The sequence below is a fragment of the Plecotus auritus genome, assembly GCF_963455305.1.
Source record: "Plecotus auritus genome assembly, chromosome: 4".
Taxonomy (NCBI): Eukaryota; Metazoa; Chordata; class Mammalia; order Chiroptera; family Vespertilionidae; genus Plecotus; species Plecotus auritus.
Window position 1 is genome coordinate 98847201 of NC_137775.1, and position 14622 is coordinate 98861822.

Here is a 14622-nt window from a genome sequence, read left to right on the forward strand (position 1 = left end):
AAAGAGCGACCACAGCAAAGCTGAGGCTCAAAGAATGCCTGTGATAGGGAAAGTCAACCACAGTACTCCACAGAGAGCCTTCCTCCCCAAGCTTGCCCAGGCTCAGCCTCACAGGGTACCTGGCTCTCGGGACTGGCTATCATCACAAATGTGCAGGTCCAGGCGGGAGATGAGCAGATGGTAGGAGGACTCTTTCACATCAAAGTTCTCAAAGTACTGGCTGAGCCGGTTGCTGCTGTTGCTGCTGCTGCCCTGGCTGCCACCAAATGCCTGGGCCCAGGACTGCTGGGCACTGGGAGCAGGTGGGGTGATCTACATGTGATAGAGAGAAAAACAAGACGTCCAAACCCTGAGAGACTCCCCTGCAGGCTTTTTTAATCTTTAGTCCAGCCTGAGGAAAAGCACAATTCAGCAAGATGCCCCTTCCCTCTCTTAACTATTCACCTGGTAACTCAGGTCTGTCTCACCAAAATTGCCCAAATTCCCAAAAGCCTAATTATAATTAGTCTAGTAACTGTCAGAGTACTGTTCTGAGGTCTGAATTGCTCCCCAAGCTTTCACTCCCTAGGACTGAGCTGACTGATGCTAAAACACCTCCTCAGAAATCTTCCCTAAACACCCTCTTTCAGCCCCAATAGATGCCTGTCTTTGTGCTCTCATAGCACAGTGTTTCTCTCTAATACACCACTCATATCACAGTACAATAACTTGCTGGTGTCCATATTTCAAAACAGTAAGAGCTCCAAGGAAGGAACAAGAGGCTTTAGTCAACTTTTACTCTCCATTGGTGAGCACTGGGCACCTAACACACCAGAGGTATGAACAGAACAAATTAATAAATCAGAACCAAGGCGAAGCCTATGCACACGCAGAAGTAAATGACAAATCTCCCAAATAAGCCAAATGCAGTCTATGTTGGTATGAACAGGTAGGGCCTACCATTTCCCCAGCCCCACCAAGGGTATCTGTTTTGCCTCTAACCTGTCCAGGTTCAGGGGCCAGGCTCTTTCTCTGCTGGGCTGACTTCTCCATGGCCTCACTCAGTGACTCTGCATACTTCATCATTGCCTTGAGCTGCGAGTCGGTTAGCACCCAGAGCAGGTCATCCAACAGGAACATCAGCTTGGAGGCTACCACATTGCAATCTTTGGTCTGAAGTGGCCACACAGAACACAGATTCAACACCTTGCATCATTCCAAATCCTAAAGTGACTATCACCCAATCAATTTCAGAGATGGCTTTTCAATTCCAAAGACGCGAAAGTATCAAGCACTTTGGAGAATCAATTTCTTGAAAGTACTAAAGCAACAACAGACAACTGCAAGGTACCTATGTCAGTGTCCCTATAAATGGGTAAAAATTGTGGTTTTCAAAATTAAGATGACGGAGATGGAAATGTTCTCTTATTAGTGGACTAGAGGCCTGGTGCATGAAAATTCATGCACTGGAAGGGGGGTCCCTCAGACCGGCCTGCCCCCTCTCACAGTCCAGGAGCCTTCAGGGGCGGGAGGCGACCCGGCGATCAGGGGAAGGCAATGCCTCCATCACACCTCTGCTGCTGCCATTGCCGGCAGCGCAAGCCTCGGCTGGCCCTGGTTACCTGAGCCTCAGGCAGCCCTGGGCAGCCGCCATTCGAGGCTTGACTGCATCTCAGGCCAGCCCTGGGCGGCTGGAGGGCTGAGGGGACTGGGGGACTCCGAAGGCAGACGCACGGAGCGGCTGGACCCTCCTGGGGGCGGGCCCGGCTGTGCCACGCGCCTGCCGCCCTGATGGGGCTGAGGAGACTGGGTGCTGCCATCTTGTGGCTGTGGGCACTGCCATCTTTGAGGGTGTGGCAGTCAATTAGCATATTCCCTCCTTATTGGCTGTGGGTGCTGCCATCTTTGTGAGGGCATGATGGTCAATTAGCATATTCCCTCTTTATTAGATAGGACACTGTGGCAACACTTAATTGTAGGCCCTGCCCTTTCAACTGTCATTCCAGAGGCCAATTAACATCAAGAAAAGAGGGTAGCCCGGCCAATGTAGCTCGGTGGTTGAGCTTCAACCGATGAATCAGGAAGTCATGGTTTGATTCCTGGTCAGGGCACAAACCCAGGTTGCAGGCTAGATCCCCAGTGTGGGACATGCAGAAGGCAGCCGATCAATGATTCTCATCATTGATGTTTTTATCTCTCTCTCTCTCTCTCCTTTCCTCTCTGAAATCAATAAAAATATATTTTTTAAAAAGAAGGAAAAAAAGAAAGAAAAGAGGGTATACCAACTCCCAGGTTTTCAAGGAGAATGGAAGATGGCAGTTTTCGTGAGGACAGAGAACAGACTCACTCTTCTTTTGAGAGCTATTTGGATCCTGCCTTGGTTGGTAATAAGCCTCAGTGGGGTGGTGACCAGGTCCTGATCACCATTGTCTGTAGCATCTGCCTCAATCCGAAGGGTTTGCCAAGTTATTTCCTTAAATGTTAAAACCTGGAAGGAGAAAGAGAGTAAAATCCCTTAATTCTGTGGATGAAATTAACCAAAAGACAGGAAGTGCAAGGGAAAAAGACTGGCAAGGCAGAGACTCCCACCATTCTCAGTTGAGATGTTACCAATAGAAGGCAGTGTATCAGAGATCCATAATTGAGTAAAGGATATAGCAATAACACTGGACAGAGGGATTCCTGCATTCCCAGGAATAGGGTATCATTTGAGGAAATTCCCAAAGCAGGAATACTATCCTTTGAGAATCAGTCCTACTTTAAATCTCCCCATTCTCTCCTCTTGCAATGCTAGAGCTGTCACCTCTCCTCGGCGAGGGTCAGTGATGCGGGTGAGACGCAGGTCACTCTGCTGCCAGCTGGGGTTCACACTATAGCCCTGGAGCTGCCACAATTCAAAAGAAGCGTGGAAGGCCTTCGAGTGAATCTTGATGGTGATGGAATTGACGACGATGAACATCCCCTCCACCACCTTCTCAGCAAAGCCATACTCACTACAACAAATGAGGCAGACCAATGTTCAGAACCCGGTGAAACCATACACACACTGTGACATCAGGCAAGACTGTTAACAATGCCCACCTTTGGGTGCTAGAACTATGGATAATTTTTTGCTTTATTTTCTTTCTTCCCATTTCTACTTCCTTGTATTTTTTAAATTTCTAATAAAATTTTATGATGATACAGTACTCTTTTTGATGGGATTTTTAAAAAATGAAATAAAAGGAAAGAGTTTACTTGGAAACAATCTCCTTTCTCTTACAAAGAATAAATTGAAAAATCTTTTTATAGTCCAGAAATTACCTGAAATAAGGATTTGAGTATTTTCTGTGAGGGGAGGCATAACTACATAAAAGGAACACTAGGTTTCTATAAAACCTTCAAAGACATAGTATACTCTACAAAGATAGTAGAAAGAGGAAGGAAATACAGCTAGGTGAGTGAAAGGCATAATTCTTGGAAATCTAATCATGAAACAGTCCCACCTTGTCCTGGCCGGTGTTCTCAGTGGTTAGAGCATCAGTTCGCACACCAAAGGGTTTTGGATTCAATTCCTGGTCAAGGACATGTAGCTGGGTTGCAGGTTTGCCTCCCTTATCGGTGCACATGCAGGAGGCAACCAGTTGGTGTGGCTCTCTCACATCAATGTTTCTCTCTCTCTCTCTCTCTCTCTCTCTCTTTTTCTCTACCTCTCAAAGAAAAAATATCCTCAGATGATGATTAAAAAAAGAAGAATAGCCCAACCTTTACCCTATCAAATATATCCCAAAGACCATAGCTGTACTTCCACAGTGAGAGGCCAGAAATGGCAAGGAGAGGAATGAATTATAAACTAAAACAAACAAACATATGCAGTTGACCCTTGAACAATGCTGGGATTAGGGACACTGACTCTCCCATGCAGTCGAAATCCATGTTTAACTTTCAATTCTCCCCAAAACTTAACTAAGAGCCTACTGTTGACTGGAAACCTTACCAGTAACATGAACAGTTGATTAACACATTTTGTATGTTATATGTATTATATACAGTATTCTTACAATACAGTAAGCTAAAGAAAATAAAATATCATTAAGAAAATCATATGGGAGAGAAAACACATTTACAGTATTATACATATTTATTGAAAAAAATCCAGCCCTGGCTGGGTGGCTCAGTTGGTTAGAGTGTTGTCCTGTACACCAAAAAAGGTTGTGGGTTCGATTACTGGTCAGGACACATACCTAGGTTGGGGGTTTGATCGCTGGTCGGGGCATATTAAGAGGCCAGATGTCATTCTCTCCCTTTTTCTCTCTCTTGAAATTCAATAAATTCAATCCTCAGATGAGGATTAAAAATAATAATAAGTAAAATAGGGAAAACTAGCATATGGCATTAAAAATCAAAATAAACGTTATCCTTGAGGGTGGGTATGACTAGAAAGGACAATTATAGCACCTTTATTCATAATTTCCAAAATTTGAAAGCTACCAAGGTGTCCTTCAGTAGGTAAATGGATGAACTGGGTACACCCAGACAATGTAATATACTTCAGCGTTAAAAAGAAATGAGCAAGAGACATAAAAAGACATACAGGAACAGTAAATGCATATTACTAACTGAAAGAAGCCAATCTAAAAAAATAGAACCATACTATATGATTTCAACTATATGATATTCTGAAAAAGAAAAAACTAGAGCCCATCCAGTATGTCTCAGTGGTTGAGCATCAACCTATGAACAAGGAGGTCACGGTTCGATTCCTGGTCAGGGCACATGCCCAGGCTTGATGCCCAGTGTGGGGCATGCAGGAGGCAGCCAATCAATGATTCTCTCTCATCATTGATGTTTCTATCTCTCCTTCTCTCTGAAATCAATCAAAATAGATTTTAAAAGGAAAAAATAAAATAAAATGAAAAACTAGAAACAGTGAAAAGGCCAGTGATTGCCAGGGGTTGAGGTTGAGGTAAAGGTTGAATAGGTGGAGTACAGAGGATTTTTAGGGCACTGAAAATACACAGTATAATACTATAATGATTGATAAAAATCATTATAGATTTGTTCAAAAACATAAAATGTACACAGAAGTGAACTTTAATGTAAACTGTGGGCTTTGGGTGACTATGATGTGTTAATGTAGGTTCATCACTTGGAACAAATGTATCACACTAGTGGAGGATGTTGACAACAGGAGAAGCTATGCACATTGGCCGGGGAGGGTATGTGGGAAATCTCCTAACCTTCCTCTTAATGTTACTGTGAACCTAAAACTGCTATTTAAAATGTCTTTTTAAAAAAACTGAAACAAGCCGGCTTGGCTCAGTGGATAGAGCGTCAGCCTGCAGGTCCTGGGTTTGATTCCGGACAAGGGCATATGCCTGGATTGTGGGCTCAATCCCCAGGAGGGGGTGTGTAGGAGGTAGCTGATCAATGATTCTCATCATTGATGTTTCTATTTCTCTCACTTTCCCTTCCTCTCTAAAATCAATAAAAATGTTTTTTTAAAAAAACCAATACCAAAAAAAAACAAAAAACTGAAACAACCTCTCTGTGTGTCAAATTAGTACAAAACCATGTGAAGAATGATTTCAAGTGACTTTCAAACACCATACATCCCTAAAGGGACATATCATGAGGTTAAAACACATATATACACACATAGAAATCTATTGCAATCAGTAGTCTTATTGATAATTACAATATTGGTTTTGTTATTTTTTAAACTATCAAAAAGTAAATAATTTATTACTATATTGTTAGAAATCAAGATTCAGCATATGATTAAAAAATATAAATATTAAATCTAAAAAAGTTAACTCAAATATAGTCAATAATATGGAAATAACTATGTATGTTGCTAGATGGGTACTAGTCTTTTCAGGTGGTCACTTTGTAAGTTATATAAATGTCTAACCACTATGCTTTATACCTATTGAATGTCTACTGTAATTGAAAAATAAACAGCCCTAGCCGATTTGGCTCAGTGGATAGAGCATGTGCCTGCAAACTGAACGGTCCCAGGTTCAATTCTGGTCAAGGGCACATGCCCGGGTTCGGGCTAAATCCCCAGTAGGGGGCATGCAGGAGGCAGCCAACCAATGATTCTCTCTTATTGTTGATGTTTCTATCTCTCTCTCCCTCTCCTTTCTTCCTGAAATCAATAAAAAAATATTTTTAAAAGAAAAAAACAAAATTAAAAATAAAATAAGAATTAACTCAAAATCCTTTTTTATTAGAATTGAGAAATATCAGGATACTTTCATGATTTACTTTTCCCTTTTTTAAAATTTTTAAAATATTTTATTGATTTTTAGAGAGAGAAGAAGGAAGAGGGACAGAGAGAGAGAAACATTGACTTGTCAATCCGCTGCCTCCTGCACACCCCCTACCGGAGATCAACCCTGTAACCCAGACATGTGCCTTTGACCAAGAATCGAACCCAGCAAACTTTTGGTTTTTTTTGTTTGCTTTTTTATATTCTTACTTGTAGTTTCTGTTCATTTGTTTTGTTTTTGCTTTTTTTTTTTCCTAGAAAAAACACAACCAGGGGGATTTATATGATAGTGTCAGGTTAGCAGGGGGAAGAGAAAGGCCAGAGGCGTGGGCGCACAAGATGATACCCAACTAACTGAGCCACATGGGCTAGGGCTATTTTTCTCTCTCTCTCTTTTTTTTTTTTTAATTTCTTTATTGATTAAGGTATTACATATGTGTCCTTATTCCCCCATTACCTCCCACCCCCCATTCATGCCCCCACCCCACTGTTGTCTGTGTCCATTGATTAGGCTTATATGCATGCATATAAGTCCTTTGGTTGATCTATTTTTCTCTCTCTTAAAAATACCTTTTCCCTAGAACTGAACACTAAAAAGGCTTTAAAGCAATGACAACTCTATGAATACCATTTTGCCCAGACTGTAGTCTCTAAATAACATATCTCAGTAAAGGAATCAGGTTCCTTGGAGAAATGGCTGATTCTAGGTCTGAGGTAAGGATGTATAGAGAAGCCTGAAGCATCTTGTTCTGTCTAAAAGCAGGAAGATTATTGGAATCTTATCCCAAAGGACACAGACAGTACTTTTGAAAGGTTCTCACTGGTCAACAATGGTTACATCTGAATACCAAAAAAGAATAATGACTATAAAAGTATGATATACAACAAATACATTTAAAAAGTAAATGTAAATGTAGGATATAAAAATGTAAAATGTGAAAGCATGTAAAATGTTAAAAGAATGTAAAATAGTAAACCACTCTGGAAAAGTTTGACAATTTCTTTAAAAAGTTAAATTCATACCTATTATACCACCCAACCATTTCAGTCCTAGATTTTTACCCAAGAGAAATAAAAGCACATAACCACAGAAAAACCTGTATATGTACATGTACATTCACAACAGCATTATTCACAATAGCCAAAAACTGGAAGTAAAATGTCCATCAATAAGTGAATAGATAACAAGTTGTGGTATATCCACACAATGAAATAATATTATTCAGCAATAACAGGAATGAACTATTGATACACTCAACAACATGTTTGAATCTCAAAATAATTATACTGAAGACATACTATATGATTTCATTTATATAAAGTTATAGAAAATGCAAACTAATCTACAGTAACAGAAAGGCAATGTTTGGGGATAGGAGGAGGGCTGGGTAAGAGAAGGGAGGGAGTATAAAGGAGAACAGTATGTGTGAGTGTGATGGATTCATATAAGTTTTGCATATGCCAAAACTTATAAAATTGTATATTTTATATATGTGCAGTCAATTTTGTCCATTATCCTATATAATAAAAGCCTAATATGCAAATTGACCATCACTCCAACACACAAGATGGCCACCCCCATGTGGACATAAGATGGCTGCCAGAAGATGGCCAGCAGGGCAGGGCAGTTGTGGGCGATCAGGCCAGCAGGGGAAGGCAGTTGGGAAGGACCAGGCCTGCAGGGGAGGGCAGTTAGGGGGGGATCAGGCCTGCAGGGGAGGGCAGTTGGGGGGACCAGGCTGGCAAAGGAGGGCAGTTAGGGGCAATCGGGCCAGCAAGGGAGCAGTCAGGTGTCCATCAGGCTGACAGGGGAGTGGTTAGGGGGCAATCAGGCTGGTAGGCAGAAGCAGTTAGGGGCAATCAGACAGGCAGGCAGGCGAGCGGTTTGGAGCCACCGGGATCAGGCCTAAATGGGCAGTCGGCATCCCTTGAGGGATCTCAGATTGGAGAGGGTGCAGGCTGGGCTGAGGGACACCCTCCCCCCCTGTGCACGAATTTCATGCACCGGGCCTCTAGTAACATAATAAAGCTATAAAAATGATTAAAAAATGATAAACCTCTTCCTCTTCCCACCCCAAAAAAAATCTCTTCAGAGATTATTAGGGTGTCAACTCATAATTCTTTTTCCATTGATATATAATTTATATATACCATTGTGTTAGTTTTACACAATGAAAAGGTAAAGAATACAGCATTTATCCTGACATTCCTGTACAAACTGTATTTCAGGGTTATCAAATAGTTGGCTAAAGAAAATTCTTTATAGAAAATCACAGCTAATAAATGCAATGGGATGAAAACAATTATAAAGTCCCTACTTTGCATCCCACAATAAAATAAAGGATCTAGACAACTACCATTCTCCTTAAACCAGGAGGTGAAAGGCAGATAAAGAACTTATCATAGCTCTAACTGGTTTGGCTCAGTGGACAGAGCGTTGGCCTGCGGACTGAAGGGTCCCGGGTTCGATTCCGGTCAAGGGCATGTATCTTGGTTGCGGGCACATCCCCGGTGGGGGGTGTGCAGGAGGCAGCTGATAAATGTTTCTCTCTCATTGGTGTTTCTAACTCTCTGTCCTTCTCCCTTCCTCCCTGTAAAAAATCAATAAAAATATATTTAAAAAAAAAAAAAAAAAAAAAAAGAACTTATCATAGTGGACAAATTAGGCCAACACCATTTGAATCCACTAATTAATCTTAACCAAAGGAACATGATATTATGTGCCTCTAGATGTGTTACAATAGGAAATACACAATACTATTTCTGAAATATTCTTACCAAAAAAATTGAATCAAATCAAGCCTTTAAATCTACCTACCAGACTAAATGAGAAACATTTTAAATGACACTTTGAGTATACAATCAGACAAAAATATAAAATGTGGAAAATTTCTTACAAAAAATAATCCAGCCTACCCAGTGTGGTTCAGTGGTTAAGCATCAACCTATGAACCAGGAGGTCACGGTTTAATTCCTGGTCAGGGTATATACCTGGGTTGCGGGCTCCATCCCCTAAGAATTTAACTTTTTAAAGGGGGGCGTGCTGGAGGCAGCTGATAAAAAATTAATCCAGTTTCTACAAGGAATAATGGTATGTTAAAAGTGTGGCTCAGTTGGTTGAACGTCATCCCATGCACCAAAAGATTGCCAGTTTAATTCCCGGTCAGGGTACACGCCCACGTTGCGGGTTCCACCCCCCATGTGGGGTGTGCAGGAGGCAGCTGATCAATGATTCTCTCTTATCATTGATGTTTCTATCTCTCTCTCCCTCTCTCTTCCACTCTGAAATCAATAAAAATATAGTAATAAATAATAAATAAATAAAAGTACATTATCCATTAAAAAAATGTGTGTTGTATTGGGGGGAGGGGAGATGAGAATTAAAAGGCTTTAAAACTCATATCACCCAGCCGAAACCAGTTTGGCTCAATGGATAGAGCGTCGGCCTGCGGACTGAAGGGTCCCGGGTTCGATTCCGGTCAAGGGCATGTACCTTGGTTGCGGGCACATCCCCAGTGGGAGGTGTGCAGGAGGCAGCTGATCGATGTTTCTCTCTCATCGATGTTTCTAGCTCTCTATCCCTCTCCCTTCCTCTCTGTAAAAAAATCAATAAAATATATTTTAAAAAAAACAAAAAAAAAACTCATATCACCTAAATATAATGTACAGAGCTCTTTGATCGGTGTATTGTAAAAAATATTTTAGAGATAATTCAGGAAAATTAAATATGAAATACATATAAATAATACTAAGGAATTCTTGTTAATACTATTAACTGTGATAACAGTACTATGGGTTCTTTTTTGTTTTTTCTTTCCAGTCTTTGTCTGTTAAAGATGTATGATACAGAAGTGTTTACGGGTGGAATTAGATGGTGTCTGGGATTTGCTTTCAAGTACTACAGCATAAACACACACACCACAAAATGGCAAGAGAAAGGTGAAAAAAATGGCCAAATGTTAATAATTGTTGTGGTTAGATCTTGGGTACATAGGGTTTCATTACACTATTCTCTCTACTTTAGTGTATGTTTGAATTTTTCATTTAAAATTTTTATTCTTTAATTAAAAGGTGATCTAGACCAGTAATATTTCCAACTAACCTCTGTCCTGAAGCAAGGGCAATGGGAGACTGTCCATTGGGAGGCCGTGGCTCCTCACATGTCTTCATCTCCACCTCCACCTTATCCAGACACTGAAATAAAAGCCACAAAGAGCTAAGCATCTGCACAAAAACCCACATAGCACAGACTGGTCTTACTCATTGCTGCTCCAGTGCCTAGCCGAATACTACGTTCACAGTGGGCAGACAGTATCTGTTGAATGAATGAAAGAACAAACTGAAATACCAAGAGAGGTCTCATTTTTTCCCTTTCACTTCCATTAACAGAAGAACTCCATAACAAGCATGGGATTAGCTCACAGCAGAAAACATAAATCCAAGTTACAGAGATATTACCAGCCCTCAGTATTCCAATCCTTGGGATAAAGATATGCACCAATCAGTTCCTAAAGAGCTGTCATTTGATAATCACCCAATAGTCAGCATTAACTAAACTTTCAATTTTTCTCGTTAGGATTCTAAGGGAAAATAGGGAAATCTAAAGGTAGTACCTGCACAGCAAAACCTGTTATGAAAAACTACAAAACAAAACCAACTGTGTCTCAGCCTTAATTCCTATACTGCCCAGCAGTCCCAGAATTAGTCCAAACAATAGTAGCTCTGTCTCAGAAAGCTCCTCACAGGCCAGATAAAGCACCCACAGCTCCCAAAAGGGACAGCCTATCAGGACTCCTCCCAATCTTCTCTCAGATCTCTTAAAACTCTACCCCAGGACAAACCAAGATGGCGGCATAGGTAAACATCTGAACTTGCTGTCGCACACAACCACTTCAAAACTACAACTAAAAGACAAAACGGGTATCATCCAGAACCACGGGAAGGCTGGCTGAGTGGAAATTATACAACTAGAGGGAAAGAGAAAAGCACACTGAGACTCGGAGGAGGGGCGGAGGTGCAGAAGTGAAGTGCAGAGTACGGAGGCATGTGCGCAGAAAGGGCTGGCAACTGAGTATGCTGTTGTCTTTTTCAATCGGGAGGGAGACACAAGCTCCAGACTGCTCTGAACTCCAGTTCCGGGCAAGACTCTGGGGACCAAGACTCATACGGGGAGAAACTGGACTGTCTGGCAGCGGGCGGAACTCGAGGGCAGCTTTCTCTCAGAGGTGCTTGCAGCAATCATTGTTCCTGCACGGTGGCGCGGGACACAGAGACACAGAGACACAGGACCTCTTCCAGGCAGGGCTGATGGTCAGCCATTGCTGGTGATTCCCTGAGACCCTGCTCCACCCAATTTACAACCCCACCCAAGCTGTGCGCAGAGGCTTTTGCATATGAATGGCCTGGCCCTTTGCAATCTGAAACCTAACATACTGCAGCTGGGTCAAAGAGCCCCAGACTTTCCAAAAGAAGACCCAAGGCTGACAGCAGCTTGCATTGCTTCACAGCTGGGCCTCATCTGGGCACCTCCAAAAGACAAAGAAGAGGAATCTACAGATCTCTCTGTAGCTCCTGCTGGGTGGCCTCAGGCAGAGGCTAAATCAGCACCTCCTTAGAGATCCAAGAGCTAGTGTACCCAGTGATCAGAGAGAGACCATCTAGACTAAAACTCTTCAAATTCCTAAGAGACACACTCAGGGGGCAGACTCATTTAGCGCCAAAGCCCCACTGAAGCAAGTCTTGCCCCATAAGGATGTCTCCAACACAGAAGTTCTCCCATCATAGACACAACTGATCCTCACAGTCAATTGGCCTGGTGGTCAATTCCTCCCAGTGATACCAACAACAATCAAGGCTTAACTACAACAAGACTATGCACACAGCCCACAAAGGGGTGCACCAAGAGTGTCCACCTCAGGTAACTGGGGAGACTGAGCCAATGGGCCCTATAGGACACCTAGCACACAAAGCCACTCTATCAACTCAGGGAAGCAGCCAAACTGTGGAGACAAAGAAACAGGTCACAAATGAAAGAAATGAAGGAAAGCAAACGACTCAATATAGAGTTCAAAACCATGGTTATAAGGTTACTCAAGAATCTTATAGAAACTGCGGATAAATTTAGTGAGACCTTCGAGGATATGAAAAAGGACCAACTAGAAATTAAACATACACTGACTGAAATAAAGAATAATATACAGCCCTAGCTGGTTTGGCTCAGTGGATAGAGCGTCAGCCTGTGGACTGAAGGGTCCCAGGTTCGATTCCGGTCAAGGGCACATGCCCAGGTTGCAAGCTCGATCCCAGTGGGGGGCGTGCAGGAGGCAGCCGATCAATGATACTCTCTCATCATTGATGTTTCTAACTATCTCTCACTCCCTTCCTCTCTGAAATCAATAAAAATATATTTTTTTTAAAAAAAGAAGAATATACAGAGATCCAACAGTAGACTAGAGGATCCCAAGAATCAAGTCAAAGATTTGAAATATGAAGAAGCAAAAAACACCCAACCGGAAAAGCAAAAAGAAAAAAGAATCCAAAAGTATGAAGATAGTATAAGGAGCCTCTGGGACAACCTCAAGCGTACCAACATCCAAATTATGGGGGTACCAGAAGAAGAGAGAGAGCAAGATACTGAAAACCTATTTGAAGAAATAATGACAGAAAACGTCCCCTACTTGGGGAAAGAAGTAGACTTACAAGTCCAGGAAGCGCAGAGAACCCCAAACAAAAGGAATCCAAAGAGGACCACACCAAGACACATCATAATTAATGCCAAGGGCAAAAGATAAAGATAGAATATTAAAAGCAGCAAGAGAAAACAGTTAGTTACCTGCTAGGGAGTATCCATAGAACTGTCAGCTGATTTCTCAACAGAAACTATGAAGGCCAGAAGGGAGTGGCAAGAAATATTCAAAGTGATGAATAGCAAGAACCTACAACCAAGATTACTCTACCCAGCAAAGCTATCATTTCAAATTGAAGGTCAGATAAAGAGCTTCACAGATAAGAAAAAGCTAAAAATTAATCACTACCAAACCAGTATTATATGAAACTAGTGGCCCGGGGCACGAAATTCGTGCACATTAAAAGGGGGACCCAGAGTCAAGTCCCCACCCACCCACATGCACCTCAAAATCGCATGAGACCCAGACCCGGCCGCCCTCCCCCCCATTGGGCTAGATCCAGACCTGGCCAGTCCCACCCTTGTCAAGCCCTGCCAGGCAGGGAGCGTAGCCTCAGGTCCCCTGGCCCGGCGCCAGGATGGGGGCTTGGCCTGAGGTCCCCCAGATGGGGCAGGGGACGTGCCTTGAGGTCCCCCGTCAAGCCCCGCTGGGTGGAGGGTGCGGCCTGAGGTCCCCCAGCCTGGCGCTGGGGCGGGGGGAGCAGCCTGAGATCCCCTAGCCCAGCACCAGGACAGGAAGCACACCTTGAGGTCCCCCGTCAAGCCCCGCCGGGCGGGGGGCGTGGCCTCAGGTCCCCCGGCCTGGTGCCAAGGCAGGAGGCGCGGCCTGAGGTCCCCCAGCCTGATGCCAGGGCGGGGGGCACGGCCTGAGGTCCCCTGTCAAGTCCTGCTGGGTGGAGGGCGGGGCCTGAGGTCCCCTGTCAAGCCCTGCTGGGTGGGGGGCGTGGCCTGAGGTCCCTTGTCAAGCCCCAAAGGGTGGAGGAGGGCGTAGCCTCAGGTCCCTGCTGATTACTCGTTAAGGCTCCTTAAGGGAACTTGGCCTCAGCTGTGGATACAGCCACCTTTGTGACAAAGTGGTGGTCAATTAGCATATTCCCTCTTTATTAGATAGGATGCTGAAGGGTATCCTATCTAATAAGAGTAATATGCAAATTGACCATCACTCCAACACACAAGATGGCCACCACAAGTTGGCCAGCAGGGGAGGGCAGTTGGGAGGAACCAAGCCTGCAAGGGAGGGCAGCTGTGGGTGATCAGGCCAGCAGGGGAGGGCAGTTGGGGGGGACCAGGCCTGCAGGGGAGGGCAGTTAGGGGTGACCAGGCCTGCAGGGGAGGGCAGTTAGGGGCAATCAGGCTGGCAGGGGAGCAGTTAGGGCGTGATCAGGCTGGCAGGCAGAAGTGGTTAGGGGCAATCAGGAAGGCAGGCAGGCGAGCAGTTGGGAGCCAGCAGTCCTGGATTGTGAGAGGGATCCCAGATTGGAGAGGATGCAGGGTGGGCTGAGGGACACATCCCCCATGCACGAATTTCATGCACCGGGCCTCTAGTTCTTTAAGAAGAGGAGGAAGAAGAAAAAGGTAAAGATAAAAGTTATGAACAACAAAGTGACAACAAATACGTATCTATCAACAAGTGAATCTAAAAATCAAGTGAATAAAAAATCTGATGAACAGAATAAAACTGGTAAATATAATAGGATCAGGGGCA

The 14622-nt window shown here is 43.5% G+C and overlaps 1 protein-coding gene across 1 annotated transcript in view; it reads right to left on the reverse strand.

Annotated features, from left to right (window-relative positions):
• The window catches only part of BLTP3A (bridge-like lipid transfer protein family member 3A), a 71462-nt gene that overhangs the window by 28286 nt on the left and 28554 nt on the right, over window positions 1–14622 (reverse strand). Inside the window, exons 4-8 of the mRNA XM_080663217.1 lie at window positions 10335–10426; window positions 2783–2972; window positions 2327–2467; window positions 982–1152; window positions 120–312 (exon numbers count right to left, since the gene is read on the reverse strand). Coding sequence (XP_080519343.1) covers window positions 120–312; window positions 982–1152; window positions 2327–2467; window positions 2783–2972; window positions 10335–10426 — 787 coding nt within the window. The remainder of the gene's footprint in view (window positions 1–119; window positions 313–981; window positions 1153–2326; window positions 2468–2782; window positions 2973–10334; window positions 10427–14622) is intronic.